We start from the raw sequence: 15,479 nt of genomic DNA on the forward strand, positions 1-15,479 counted from the left end.
GGGCAAGCAGCAGTTCCTAAAAAACCTGAGCAAGTTATTTTAACCTTTTGTTGCTCTTCATCTGTGGAAGAGTCATCGGATGGCTGAGGAGAGTTTCCAGGGCTGCTCCTTCGAGCATCTGCACCCCCATCTGCAGCAGGTGGCACTTCCAGCACAGGCACCCTGGAGACCCCATTCCTCCCAGTGCCCTGCTCCTCTGGCCTGGAATGGGAGCAGGTTCGGGAGCGGAATTTCTCCAAAGCGCTGAAGAAATCAATCCTGTCTGTGCTGAGGTCTGTCACTTCGGGCTGAGGGTTCTGTTGGGGACCTAGGGAATTCTGGTTTGGGGATTGGGGGAAGTCTTTTAAGCATGAAGTGAATTCTTCCATGGGAACCAAGTGCACGTTCATATCAGGCTTAAGGGCATCTTTTTCCAGATCATCCACTGTCAGATCAGGAAACTCTGTTATTTCCAAAGGGTGCTGGAGCTGCATTAAGGCCTCAGAAGCACGGCAGTTGTCAGAAGGGACAGAGTCTACACAGCACCCTGCTGTACAGCCATTGATATTGTTCAGGTTCAGCTTGTCCTCCATCTGCTCAGTGTGGAAGTCTCTGCAAGTAAACTCTAAGTGGATCCTTCTCTCCTTCACACACGCATCCTCAATCATATTTGTGTCCTCTGGGAGCTGCTGCTCCCTCTCCAGCTCAGCTGAGTAAATGGGAGACATGGGCTGCTGGTTGTCATTGGTCTTGGCCTCTGATATCTGGTCAGCTGAGGTGGTGATCTCCTTTTTGTTCAGCTCCAGCCCAGCCTTGCAGATGGGCTCGTGGTGATCCGAGAGGTCGCTGTCCGAGTGTGAGCGCCACAGTTTGTTGTGCCGCTGTTTGCTGCAGGGAAGGAGAGCAAAAGAAAACAGTGAGTAACTTCTACATACCACAGCCAGATCCACCTGCTTGTAAGAGGACACAACCTACAACAGAAACTGTGCCAAATGCTGGAGTCACTGACCACAGCTGCGGCTTCACCTGAACAGTTCAGGGCCAGACCTGCTGCTGGAGAAGCTGACCCAGTAAGGAGCCACTTTCCAGGAGCTGAATTCCATGGCACCATTCTGCTCCACACAGCCCTCCCTATTTCTCAGCAGTGCTGGATCCATCCACTCAAATGCAATGCTTAATTGACTGCAGAATATGGTCCTCTTTTCTCAGCCAGCACTTTTCCATTTGCTAGCAGGTGAGAGGTGACCAGAAGAGAGAGAACCTCTTGTGTTGGACACAAGCAGGTGGTGGACACTGAAAAAAGTCCAATTTCTATAAAGTCCAATTTCCATAAAGTCCAATTTCTTTCGTGGTTCCTTCTCTGAATAGTTTCAGTAATCAATAACTGGCTCTTGTAACCAAGGGAAAGGGTGGGATGAGTAGAGGTGGGTGTGTGCAAAAACACAAGACGTCCTCAACAGTAAACACACAGCCCAAATTACCACCCACCTTCCACAGGAAGGAAGCTCAGAACTCCTCCAGCTCCTGGAAAGCCCCTTTAGGAAAGTCTGAACCATCAAAAGGCCAAATAACTGCCAGTGGCATTGCATCACCTTCCTCAACTCCACCTGCCAAAATCCCCAACCCATGCACCTGGGCTTACATTCTTGCCATGAAATGCCAGAGCTAGCCCAGGCTGCCAGGGTTCGTGAGTGGCCATGGCCACAGGGATGTGTTTCCACCCATTGCCCCTAGGAGGAACACAGAAACCACAGAAACCTCCTTGGAGTTGCAGATCTTGCAAAAACCCTCCAGTCCCTTGCTAGCAGGAGCAGGCACTCCCAGACACATCCAGTGGCCACTGTAAGTTAATTAACAGATGATACTGAGCTAATTACCACGTGCCAGTTCAGTTGTGGGTGCCCAACAGCTAAGGAAAATAACTCATTGCACATTTGGCTTTCCAACCCTATAATCAGTGACAACCTTCCTGTGTGACACAGGGCAGAATCAGGTCCTGACACAGGAGAGGAGGATCAAGATCAGAGGCCAAAGGCACGTCCTGGGGTGCACATGCTCCATCTCCAGTGGGTTTGGGAGCAGTTTGACACTGGCAGCAGAAACAGGCTTGTCCCTGAGGCAGGTTCTTGTTTGGGCTCTGTATGGAATGTCATCTGACATCTCTGTTCATACAGCCTGGGGAGCTGCTGGTGTTTTCTGAGGGCACTTCAGTGCTCAGATCCATCTCTTTGCTGCACATTTGATTTTTGAAAGTCAGAATTACCCTCCAGTGTGAGCAACTGGCACAGATCTGAGGACCAAAGCAGATGTCAAGCACCAGTGGCAGAGGTGTGCTGTGCTATCTCCCAATCTGACACATTCCCAGTCTGACAACCTGCATGAGGTGCAGTCAGAGAACAGGAGCCCACTTCCCTTCCCAGAGCCCACAGCTGCCTCTTGACCTTCCTGGGAAACATTCCCAGTGCTTGTACCCACACCAGCTTTGGACCAGGAGGCCCCCACACCTCCCACCAGCTCTCCAGGCTTGGGTATAAAACTGCTTTTGGTTCACAAGCTGCACCAGGCACAGGAGATCCCAAACACTGGTTTCCTGTAACTTATCTATAACTAATACCAGAAACAGGCCTGGCTCAGCCTTGCTGTGTTTATCAACAGAGGGAGGGGACAGTTTAACTAACCCCAGGAAGTATGATAGTCCCAAAGAGCAACACACACTTGTTGTTGTGACTAAAAGCAGGCAGGGGGTTTTTATTTTACAGCTGGAAAACATATCCCAGTTGCTATAACCCCAGCACAAAACCGTAACTGGATAGTGTGAGCACATGGCTGCCCTCACATACCTTCCCCCTGAAACTGGAGCAGTCACATGAGTGTCAATCTGTTGGGTTTTTTTGGTTTTTGTTTTTTTTTGCCTGTCCTGGAATACTGCAGCAATAAACAATGCAGCCAGAGGGCAAAGAAAGAGGAAAAAATGCAGCTTTGAGATAAAGAGGGACAGTCTCTGCAGCATGGACTGGCCATTCCTTGCTTCAGTGAAGCTTCATTTACAGCAGGCTTTTTCATCCTACACAGATGTAACACACTGCTCTTGCATTGTTTAAAGCCTCACAAGCAATCCTGTTTGTGCCATTGTACAGGGACTTGCAGAGCAGGGCAGGGCTTCAGTGGAAGGGAGGCCACATGCTATTAATGGTGGCAAAAGGAAAGATATACCTCCAAAAAATAAATTACTAAAAGACAGGGAAAAATAATCCTTAACCAAAATGTTTGTACAGGGTGGCTTTGCAGGCATGTCACCAGCTACCAGACTGGCAGATTACCCAAACCTGCTGGGCTCAGGGCTGGAAGATGTGAGATACCAGCTGCTCCTCACAGGTGTTCACCAACTTGTTTGTGTGTTTTTCACACTTAAAAAACTTCTTTTTCTCCATCCAATCTACACCAATGAGATCTAATTCCCCAGTCTGCTCAATGCACACTACACTGGTCAGGTCACCTCTGGCTCAGGACTCCACTGACCTTTACCAACTGGTGCCAGCAGCATGTTTGGTGTCACATGAGGCACCCAAGGCAGGTGTGCTGTCTGTCTCCAGGGGTTTCAGTCCAGCAGGGCACTATTTTTTAAAATTGTCTATTCCACGTGATCTGTCCTGAGACTTGATACTACTTGGCCGCTTTTTAGAAAGAAAGAGGGTCAGTATGGCAAGCAGGGTTTGGGGAGCAGGGGAGAGGAAGGATGGGAAGAATTGGTGGATGAAGTTCCTGTGGGTGCACCTGGTCAGGGAATAAGCTGGGAGGAGCCCTGAGGTTGTTTATTTGTGCAGAGAGGGAAAGAGGAAGCACACTCCAGTGACAGGGGAGCTCAGACCAAGGGCTTGGTGTAAAAATTGGGAATTCAGGCCTGGCCCAACAACAAACACAGTCAGGCTGATGGGAACAGGTGGAGAGCAAAAGAGGAAGAAAAAGTTATTACAATGAAAGGGAATGGAGGTCATTGCAAGTGGATACAATAGACATGAAGGGACAGAGGTAAGAAGTGTGCCCTAAAGACAGTACATGAGTGACAGAGCTGCTGTAAATAACAGTATATAAAACAATGGCTAGACTCATCCTTAAAGCTATTTTCCAACCTAAATGATTTTACAAAAAGCAGGCATCTCCCAGGCACCAAAAAAACTTTGAAATTTCCTATTTACTTTGGTCCAAACCAGCTAAGATCACCTCCTGTGGCAGGAGGATCAGATTGAGTAACTGTGTTTGCTGCAGATCTGCTTCCAGGCAAAGCACACCAGGATCCCAAACTAAATACCATAACCTGGCAAAACAGAGTATCACTACCTCCTTCCTGCTGATCACGTGAACACATTGCTTAACACAGCCTAGAAACATGCAATATTTATGTCTTTTTGCTAGTCAGGTGACTGGCTTGGGATTACAACACACTTGCCCATACCCAGGCCCAGCTCCAGACCAGCCTCAGGACTCCAGGCAGGAATAAACACCACTGTTGCAATGCACAGAACATCCTGTCCCCTCCCCTCACACCAACACTTAGCAAAGGGATCTAAATAAAACCAGACCAGCTGCTGAGGAGGGGCATGTTCAACAGGGAACTGTGAGGAGACAAAGCGAGTTCCCTGCCAAGTGATGTTACAAGCAACAGGATCATCATTTATCTCTGCTGGAGCCTGCATAGCTCTGAATGCTGCACTCAGATAACACTTCATGAGATGCTACTTTCCAAAAAGCAAACATCCTAGAAGAAGTCAAACAGCTTCCTGACAGCTCCTGGTTACACCCATTTTCCCAGGCTGAGCTAACCCTGAAAACAGAGCGCTACCTTTGCTATGAACCCGAGCTTGCGCAACACAAAAATGGAGTCAACCATTGAAGTGTTACACCTCAACATGGGTAATGAGGATCAATCCCTGCACCCACCTGGCCAGCAGGATGCCCTGGTACTCCTCCAGCTGCCTCATGAAGCTGGGGTTGGGCTTGGTGACCGTGCGCCGCTCCTTCACGTAGTCGTAAGCCCTGTCCAGGTTCCAGCCGTATTCCTTCATGGCATAGGCAATCACAGTGGAGGCTGAGCGGCTCACTCCCATCTTGCAGTGCACCAGGCACTTAGAACCATTTTTCCTAAAGTGGGAGAAAGAACAGAAGAGGATCACTAAACAGAAAACATCTGACAAGCTGAAGAAAACAGCAATTTCTTTACCAGAGAATTATCTAACATATTTTCAGCACTGTGGCCACAGCTGGAGTCTGGGATGTGATCTGATAATCCAATTTACAAACTGGAGCAAGACACACAAAGAAACTGAAGAACAAGGTCTTGTTAATATTCCTAAGAGATTTTGTTACAACAGCTCTTCTCAAGCTGTTATTGCACAGTGGAAAACCACAGAGATACAGAAAAACCTCTGAAGACTAGTGTGGCACCCTTGAGCTCAGCCCAAATGGCCCACTGGTATCGAGCCACATTCCAAGTGAAAAGAGAACCTGTACCACAAACATGGTGTCACAATTTAGAAACACATCCCAGGAAGATATGAAGCAGTTCAGAGCAGCCTCTAGCACAGAGATGCTCTTCTACTGCAAACCACAAAATGAAAATGCTGTGATGCTAGATATGCAAGGAGGAAAATCAGTTAAGAAAATCAGCAGGAAAACAAAATGCTTAGTATATATCTTCTAAATGTGTGTGTTGTGTTTTCTGAAGAGACTTACTTTGCCTTGGAGATGAATTTGTAGGTATCATTCCAGTAAGCCAGAAGATCTGTAGCTTCTTCATCATAAACCCTGATATTGTGGTATTCAAAGAGCCCAGGGAAGAAATTGTCTATTTCTCGAGTCACATTCAAAATGTACCGTACCCTGCATGGGAAACACAGCCAGTTCAGAGAGATGTCCCACTGCTGCACTGCAGCCTTGCTTTGCTTTGCCAAGGGCATTTGGAAGTGCACCCTTCAACAAAATTCTTGGGAAATCAGGAATTAATGCAAGGAAGCAGCAGCTAGCACAGACAATAGGTTTTGCTGGGCACTTCAGCGCCTGGTAACAGAGATCCATGGATAGAAACTTCCTCTGCACAATGTCAGCTCACACTGCCCACCACCTCTGCTCTACATGTCAGCAACACTTGTGCCACAGGAGCTCCTGCAATTGGTGTTTGCACACCTTTTCCAACCCCTTTGCGAATCTCTCCTCCTGCTGCACCAAAACCACAGGAAGATGGAAGCCTAAGCCTCCCAGTAACACCAGAGCTAAACAAACACATAATACAACTACAGAGAGATGTAACAGACAATGAGCCACTGGGGAGGATTTATTTCTTATCCCTAAATTTTCTGGAAAGGAAACTGCTAGAGAAAGCATGTGGTATTTATGTACACAGCACTGAGTATTTTTAGCCCTGAGGGTTGCTCGTAAGATGCTTATGAAATGTACTCATGCTGGGATATCAGACAGAACAAGGGAACTGCAAGAGGGTGACATCCCCTTTCCCAAGCAGGTATGAGATCACTGGCAATCAAGTAGGACCTGTTGGACTCAAGGAAATCACAGCAGACCCTGAGCTCACCAGGAAGAGTCAATTTTGCCAGGCTGAATTTCTGAGGTACAGAATGACACTAGCAGTTCACCAGCACAATTAGTTTTTTCCACTGGTTTGTCACAAATAAGCCAAACTCGTGAATAATTTTTTAATTGCACAATCTTGGTGCTTATAACCACCTGGTCTAGAGAAAGGACAATTTAAACTTGAAAAGTAGAAAGGGCAGGAAACAGAGGAACCCATTGGTGGGGTTCCTACAGCACTTTACCTCCTACTGGGCCCCACTCAGAGGAACAAATGCTCTTCTCCACATTTTCCTTCCTGCACAGCCTGGAGGTCCTAAGTGCCTCTGTAATCAGTCCAGAACTATGGGCTGGGGCTGAGGGCACAGAGCCAACTATGCAGCATCCAGTTCAGTAATTGCAGCTTTTTACTACTTATAGCTATGAGCTTGCTGCCTTCCTTTGTTTGCCTTGGGGACATCAGTCAAGGTCAGGGTAAGATCCCTCTACATTAAGGTGCCTGTTTGTGGGACAAGGAGTTTGGAGGAAGCAAGAGCTCGTTTGGATCTGCAATCCCTTAAATAAGACTCAGGTTATACAGCAGGTATGGAATAGTTTGTTGCATAGAAAAGTGTGGCCAGGCTCTTGCTTTTAAGCTGATGGCCTGAAGCTACTCACCCTCTGTTCTGCAAATCTTCCAAATTGGAGGCATTCCATTCTGAGCCCTGCAGGGAAAACATGCAAAGGGACACATCAGGCAGAAGGAAGGCATGGCCAGGCAACTGGTGGAGGGAGGGATAGTGAACCAGAGCTGACCAGCCAAAGGCTGGAGAGCTGGGGCTCCTTTGAGCACAGGGATACACAAGTGGTAACCAGGGCTGATGCTCAGCCCCTTCTCTCACCCCATTAACCAGATCCCTTCTGAAACAAGAAGCAGCTCTGCCAACATGAGCCCAGCACTGTGTTGGCACTTCCTGCAAACTGCTGACAAATCAACCTCAGCAAGACAGGACCACCCCACCCTTTCCCTGGAGGCTGCTGCCAGTTCTGCCCCACAGAGGAGAAGCTGCCTGCATTTAAGAGCCATCCAGGTGCTGTTTATACACAAAACACCCATCTCGAACATCAAAGGCAGCAACACCTAAGCTCACTTGGGTTACACCTCTTCTCCCCATGTTCAAAGCCTGTGTGAGCAGAGAAATGAAGACATTTAACTAACCCTGGCTAGGTAACCCTCTCCTCTGCAGCACACACAGCTGCTGGCTTCCTGTTCAAACACAAACCTGACTGAGGACAAAACCACTCAAAGACTTCCTTCAAAATTGAAGGTGCACAAGCTCTCTGCTTCCCTGCCCTAAAATGGCTCCCAAATGGAAAAATGATCCAGATGAAGATGATTGATTGTATTTACCAAGGCCCAGACTCAGTTTAATGTCTCTTTCAGTCAAGGCAGAACAATTTAATTCAGGCCTGGGAACCATCAGTTTCCACAGGTAGGGAGAACAAATGCTTCAGCGGTGAAAGCCTTTTCTCCTGTCCTTTGATCCACAAGTACCAACATCATCAGTTCTCTTATTTCCTGCTTAGTTCTTTTAGCACTCCTTAAATGGGATCCCACAGGGCTCTTGCCTCCACCTAGAAGGAAACAGCTCCTTGGCTCTCTGAGCCCTCATAACACAACCCTGCCTTGCAGCACACGTGCTCCTGGGTGAAGCTGGTGCCCAGCCCCAGCAGCACTGCTCCTCACCACAGCAGCTGCTCTGCAAACACTTTTATTCCACACGTTAACCACAGCTCTTCTTGGTGCTGCCTGCAAGCCTTGTTTGAAAGGTTTTCTCCCCATTAAATGCACTCAGAGCCAAGACTCCAAGCCCTGCAGTGCATCCAGCTGCCTGTAACAGCTTTTGGCCAGCACCATAAGCCTGTAACAGGTCCCTCTCTCTCCTTATAACACATAGTCTGCAAAAAAAAAATCCATTACATCTTAGGTGCTTCCAAGTTTCCTGGCTCTACCCCAACACGATATCCTGGGAGTGCTCACATTAACAGAGACCATCCCTTCTGAGCTGGAGACTGGGAGAGGCCCTCTCCACTTGGAAAGACCAGCTGGTCCAAGAGGAATGGCTTTGTTTAAAGTTGAGCCAAGCTCACAGGCTAGACAGCCCAACCAAACCTGTGTCCATGGCTCCAGGGCTGGGAAATCCAGCAGAGCGCTGACTCACCAGAAGGAGCTGCAGTAATTAAGACAGGCCTCAGCAGCAACTAAGCAAGCAAAACATTAAACAGCAAAATGTTTATGTTTCCTTAAGTGACTTATCTCCAGAATTCTTCATTACTTTACTCTGTTCTTCCTGGATCACACAAACTCAGAGCTTTCCATGTTAAAAGAGTGTCATTCCACAGCTCCCCTCCCTCTTCGCTGTGTTATGTCTTCCCCAAACACAAGAACTTGGCATGTGGCTACCCTGGACAGTTAAAGCCACAAAACTGGTCTTACATCAATGGAAACAGCCCTGAGAAACTGTTAGAATTAAGACCTTGTCTCTTCCATCCACTAGGTACAGGGTCTACAGCTTGGTGCTACGTGGCAAAGTTTAGCACGGCCAAAAAGCCAAACTGCTCTTGTTCATTACTGTCTTGTTTAAGAGTAATTGATCCCAGGATCAACCAACCTTTCCTTCAGAATTCCTTTTACTTCCTCCAGAAGCTCCTGCGCCAACCAACCCATAGTGAAAAGTGTTTGGAGTGTTTACTTTTGTGTTCACTGTTAGACTCACCAAAAAGACATGATCAAATATCTGTGTGGGGCTGTCCATCTGCCCAAGGATCACTATCATTTCATTGTCAATGAATTCTTTGAACTCCCGCAGGTTGCACACCATCTGCATCTCCAGCTCCGTGCGGATCTGCATGGGTACAAGGGACACAAGGAAATGATGTGAATCTTTTGTTCTGGCCTTTCTTCATGGCATGAAGCACAGAGCTTTTTAGTTTGCACCACAGCATGTCCAGTGCTGCACCCTCACCACTCACCTCTTTTGAGGTGATGTTCTCCAAATCTTTCTGCATCATGATCTCCCTTAATTTGGTCTTAATCAGCCGTTCCGTGCGTTCCCGCTCAGTTGGGCTGTCAGAAGAAAGCAACAGAGTCACTGGGAGGGAAAACAAACTGCATTCATGACACTTTTAAAATAGGTATAGACTGCATACTCTGTAGAGCCTCAGACTCTCACACTACTTCCCCCAAGGCATGTCCTCTGGAGGGAATTCAGGTGACAGTAAAGCCCAGTTTAGATTCACAGTTGTATATGAAAGCCACTAATGAATGCTCCTAATCCATTGTAGTCATCCAGAGAACCCCTGGTATTTGGTAAAATTTAAATTGGGAAGGCTGCATTATACCCTCTGGAGCAATATCTAAGCCTCTCCCTACCTTTCTTGGAAAGGTAACAGCTCCAAAACTCCTTACATGGAGAGCTGAGGGCAGCTAAGCCTCTGCATTCCTCCTGCCTCTGCTGCCAGGGGCCTTATCACCAGCTGCAAAAATAGCCTGAGTAACACCAGGGGAAGCTGCAGCAGAGCAGCAGCACGGAGCTGGCTCACCCAGCATCTCTACAGGGGACCCAGCAGTGCCATGTCCCACCACCTTTCCCTTTCTCTGGAAGGCTGCCAGGATGGGGAGGGCATGGACGGTACAAGTGGTTCACAAACAAAAATCATGCAAGTTCCTGGTTCTTTTAATCTCATGCATTATTTCAGGATTCCATTAAGAGAGTGCTGTTTAAGTGTCCCAAGGAAATCATTCAATTTCAAGGTGCCACCAGGGAAAGGGTGGGTTAGATAAAAATTATATATGAAAAGCTGCAAGAAAACATTAATCTGTCAGTCTGCCAAAACTTTTCAGCCACCCGCCTTGTACATTAAAAAACAATCAAGTGTGAAGACTTGTTCACAGCTGAACAACTGCTCAGCATCATTATTCACTCACTAGACTCCAGCAACAGGAAATATCTGGGAGCATAAATCAACCAAAGGCACTATTATTCTGGGAAAGCAGCTGGGACCAGTGAAGTAATTATAAAATGGGCAAATGAAAACTCTCACACTTGGCACCACATCTGGTCACATACTGCCTTTCAGGTTATATGGTATCAGTACCATCAGCAGTTACTAATGACAGGGGTGGTAAACCTTGAATGCTGATACAGCCTATAAATTTTGCCTTTCCAAATTGTCTATCCATTTACCTGAAGTCCACACATAAACACTTCACTTTACAGCAAAATGAACTGAGTAAAGATAAAAAGACCATGTTAGCCTAAACATGTGCTCAGACACGTGCCAGTGTAAGAGCAAAGTCCAGAGAAACCTGTTCCTTCCAGGCCTGGAACAAGAGGACAAAACCAGCAGAGACAAGGCTGAGGTACACCACACCTCTCTCACCAGTAACATGGGACTCACCTTGCAGAAGCAAAGCCCAAGGTAAACAACTAAACTGAAAACAGAGGAGATACAAGGGAGCCCCAGGAGGGCTAAACTTCCAGTGCTGGTGTTTACCCAACCATGAGTCCACTTTTTACATGGAACAGGAAGTCTCTCCTTATTAATACCTAATTAATAGCAATCTCTTGTGGAAACTCTCTCCTCATTTGGGGATAGTTCAGCAAAGCCAGCCCAACTTACACATCTGTGAAGAGGGCGGGCGAGTCGGGCCGGTGGGACTGCACGTCCTGCATGGCATTCCACTCATTGACTGATGACTGGTCAGAGTTGATGTGGCTCTCATAGTAACTGACCCACGTGAGGAAGAGGCTCCCTGGATAGTAGTTGTTGCTCCTTGCCACTTCACAAGCCTTATGCAAACTCTGCAGAGCAGACCTAGCAAGGGAACAACATTTGTCAGTTTATCATTTCTTCCTCAGGCATTATCAAGCACTAAGCAGCAGCCAAATCCAGCATGCTGCTCATGTCCCATCAGTTGGTACAAACCCCTGGCACTGTGCACCAGGCTGTCCTGCAAGGCTGTGGATTCCCACACGCTGCCAGAGCTTGCATGTCTTAATTGGAGCATGCCAAAACAAGGCTGGATAGCAGTGAAGGTGCCCACAATTCAGACCCGTGTCTCTGGTTCCAAAATCTGCTACAAATACCCAAGCCCTAAATAAGATGCATAGAGTTTGTGTCCAAGACAGGGTGCTGACAGCTCCTACTGTGCCATCAGCTGTCCCATGTGAGGGCAGGAACACCCAGGAATCAGACATGCACAACCAAGGGCTCAAGACTGCACTGAGATGTTGAGGTGTCTGCCCTCTCTCACTGCACGAGGGATGGCAGAAGTTTCTTCAGCTGCTGCTGGGAAACAAATCCCCCTCTCCTATTTTTAGCTTATTTTAAATCTTTGACTGGGATCAGAAAGATCCAGGTCAAAATCACTGGGGTGACAGCAGCATCGCTGACAGGCGATGTATTTTTGCAATGCAAAGAAGCTCGAGCCAGAAATACTTTCATGATCACTACATGAACCACCCTAAAAGGAAAGAAAAATGCAAGCAGCTTCTCTTTCCTCCATCACAATGAACATAACTCAAAATATTTCAAACATATACTCAAAGCAATGTGACTCTGGGCTCAAAGCAGCAGCCCTTTGCAAGGAAAATTACCCTATTCCTTCCTGCCCTCAGCTGAGACAAAGCTGCTCTACACAGCACTTACATCTCTTCTTTCCTTTGGTACCAAACTTCCTTCCCTGTCTCTGAAGGAAACTTCTGGCTGCTCAAGCAGGTCTCAAGATCACAGTAACCTAAAGCAGCATCTGGTTTTTAAGAGCTTAAGCAGCTAAAACACCTGGAAAAAGGATCACTGGGATAGTCTGTAGTAAGTACTTACCACATTGCCTGTACTGACACGGGCTTGAATATGTGCACCCTGTTATCTGTTGATACGCTGAAGCCTCTGGTGAGAAGAAAAAAGGCAAAGTAAAAATGTCTCCCAAAAGTCACTTTTTAGTTAATAACTGATAGTCTTAGCACATTAGAACAGCAAACGTCTAGCCCTAAGCATACACTGCTGAGTTCAGCTAGCAAACAGATGAAAATAGCACATTAAAAGCTCTAAGACAACTTCTTTAAGCAGCTGCTGTTTGGGAACGAAACTAAGACAGTGGGACAGTGCTGGGCTGTGCTGTTTACCTTGGCAACACAAATTCAGTGCCACAGCTGGGAGCAACAGAGTCCAGCTAAAGAGATCCTGGGGCAGCTACCAAGGAAAGAAAAGTCATTCCATGCACTGCACTGGACAGCCTGAGTAACTGGCACAAACAGGAGTCTGCAAGTCCGGTGTCTGTTTGGCAGAGAAACATCATTCTTGCTTTATGTTGGGCTGAGTGCTGCCTGCTGCAAGCATGATGGAGGAACACATAATAGGATCCCTTTAAGGAGCTTTCACTACACACCCACTCTCCAGTAAAAGCTCCTTTACTCCAGCTTAAACACACACATAAGCCACTGTCTCAGTGCGTGTTTATTCACAGATAAGTCAATTACTGCTGTTCCCTGCCACAACCACTGTGATTGAGGGCCTCTGAGCCTGCTAACCTGATACAGGTCAACAGAGGAGGGCTGCTGGACCTGTGAGGGCTCTGCAAGCACTGGAATCCTTCCCCATGCACCTTGTTCTAAGTTGTATTAACACAGAACACACAAAAGGCACTCACCCATCCCCATCCAGGTGGATCAAGGTGTCACTCCAGAGAGGCAGCACCAAGCCCATCGTACAAGTGCTACTGCAGTGAGAAAGAGAAAGTCAGTATATCTACTACAGCACCATGTTATTATTCTAATTTCATGGCAATAGTTGCATATTTTTGTATTCATTTGGAAAAAGAAAAACCCCACTGTTGCTTCAGAGACAAACAGCGCCAGTGTTGTTCTACAGGGGCCTGGCAAGGATTACCAACCAGATTCAGGGCACAGCACTGTCCTTTCAAGCAAGCTTGAAGGGTTAACACACCCAAGAGAAGAGCAAACAGGATCCAAAAACACTGAACTTTGTGCAGAAGGTCAGAGGGGGCTCACAGTCTTTGGTCAGCTCAAGGCTTTCTTTACAGATTAATCCCTCTCAGGCTCAAGAGGTTTGGTTCTAGCTCTGATTTTGCAATCCACAGCTTTATTTTCTTGTTTGTCTCCCAGCCACAGCTGCTGGGGACTGGGAGCAGGGCAGTGCAATAGCAGGATGACTGGCAGCATGGCAAGTTGGCAATCTCAGCCTATCACCTGTGGCTGACTCCTGACCCTTCTTTGCCCTCAAGAAGGAGCACAACAGTGATGCCATACAATCCCTGGCAATCCCATTCCTCCCTCAGCTACTTTGCTCTCTTTGCCCTCACAGTCCCCCAAGATTTCTGTAAGGCTGAGCAAAAAGCCAAGCTAAAAGCAGAAACCAAGTGATGGGAAAAAGGCAGGGGCGGGGGAACCCAACACAACCTCCTCTATGTTGTTAAATGAAAAGAGCTGAATCTCATAAAGCTGCAAATCTGCTCCATAATCAAAGCAGCATCTTGAAGAACTGAATTCAACTGCCTCCTGCTCTTATGCTCCTAGATTTCCAGCAGTTCCAGCACACCTGCCAGCCTCCAGCTTCAGAGAAGAGTGGGAAGAGGGAGAGACCAGGCTTTGGAGGGTCAGACAGGGAGCCCTGGAAATGCACATGCCTGGTGCCCAGCACCCGGAGACAGCATGCAGCTATTTCTGTTGACAACATGAGATGAGCTCATGGAAAGATGTGTTTTTAAAAGGCTTCCCAAGGTGGCTGGGGTATTTATAGTGATACTGTTCAGCAAGCGCTTATCAGAGACCATAGCAACAAGTCTACATGGAGTTATAAATACCAAGTGGGCTCGGGGAGGGCAGATCACAGTGACCATCCAGAAGCCCAGGAACTCCAGCAGAAAGCTAAAATGACTCTGCTGTGTTATTAGAGACTGAATACCAGTGAGCTCTCAGTTATCAAAGGTGGCTGCGCTGGTACATCACAGCCAACAGTGAGTTCCAATCTCACAGCAACCTGTGCAAGGACAAGTTATTCTTGCCCCAAGGCAAGAGCATCTCTAAATCACAGCTGTGCACACATGTGCAGAGACAGGAGCCAGGGGCAGCATCAAGCTGGTCCCCCATTTTAGCAGGCATCACCCAAGCTCAGCATCCAAACCAAGCGTGGTGGCTGCTGTGACTAGCAGGCAATATTTGGAAGGCAATTTCTTAGCCAAAAAGTTAAAAAATATTTTCCTGTGATCCTACTAACTACCTGGAAGTCATTTATTCCAACTAGTGTCAAAAGCAAGATTCATTCCTGTAGCAGCTGTGGTGAAGTAAGCATGAGTATGAAACCTTCCAAAATTGAATATCCAGCTGATTGTCTTCCAATAGAGACCAAGATTTACTTAAAACTCTTTTAAAAAGAGTCATGTGCCTCCATGCCCTCTTCAAAGTGCCCACTGTCCCCTTCTAAATGTGAAGTTTCTGCCCTTGAAGCTGCTGAGTTGCTGTCACCTGGCATACAGCCCCTCCAGCAGCAAAAGCTGCTTCCCAGCCACATTCTGCAGCCTTGTGGAAAGGTCAGCAGGAATTTAAATGAATGAAGCAGAAGCACTAAACCCTGATGACACAGTGCTGCCTGGGGACAGCACATGGTGTGCAAGATCTGCCATCACCAACCCTGACACTGCCATCAGGCCTTTGTGCCATGACCTTGGCAAGGGACTGCCTGACAGTCCCTCTCTTATTTATCAGCTGTTCTCCTGAATGCTGAGGTCCAGCTTCTCTAATTGCAGCTTTCTCTTTCTTTGCATGAAGATTGTCCCTGTCCCTGGTGTGCAGATGCAGGGCTTGGGGAACTTACCATTCAGAGGCACTGAACATCCTCACAGAAAGCCTGATGCTTGGAGG

At 47.4% G+C, this 15,479-nt stretch overlaps 1 protein-coding gene across 4 annotated transcripts in view; it reads right to left on the minus strand.

The window, feature by feature from the left end:
* The window catches only part of SSH2 (slingshot protein phosphatase 2), a 50,366-nt gene that overhangs the window by 7,259 nt on the left and 27,628 nt on the right, over positions 1-15,479 (minus strand). For 3 of the 4 annotated variants that reach the window (XM_059486731.1, XM_059486733.1, XM_059486734.1), the window contains 9 exons: positions 13,250-13,318; positions 12,424-12,489; positions 11,221-11,415; positions 9,571-9,664; positions 9,315-9,443; positions 7,216-7,262; positions 5,710-5,856; positions 4,918-5,118; positions 45-867 (listed from right to left, as the gene is read on the minus strand). In XM_059486731.1, coding sequence (XP_059342714.1) covers positions 45-867; positions 4,918-5,118; positions 5,710-5,856; positions 7,216-7,262; positions 9,315-9,443; positions 9,571-9,664; positions 11,221-11,415; positions 12,424-12,489; positions 13,250-13,318 — 1,771 coding nt within the window. The remainder of the gene's footprint in view (positions 1-44; positions 868-4,917; positions 5,119-5,709; positions 5,857-7,215; positions 7,263-9,314; positions 9,444-9,570; positions 9,665-11,220; positions 11,416-12,423; positions 12,490-13,249; positions 13,319-15,479) is intronic. The other variant, XM_059486732.1, reaches the window with a different exon arrangement.

Source organism: Ammospiza nelsoni, chromosome 21 (genome assembly GCF_027579445.1).
Source record: "Ammospiza nelsoni isolate bAmmNel1 chromosome 21, bAmmNel1.pri, whole genome shotgun sequence".
In the NCBI taxonomy this organism is placed as follows: Eukaryota; Metazoa; Chordata; class Aves; order Passeriformes; family Passerellidae; genus Ammospiza; species Ammospiza nelsoni.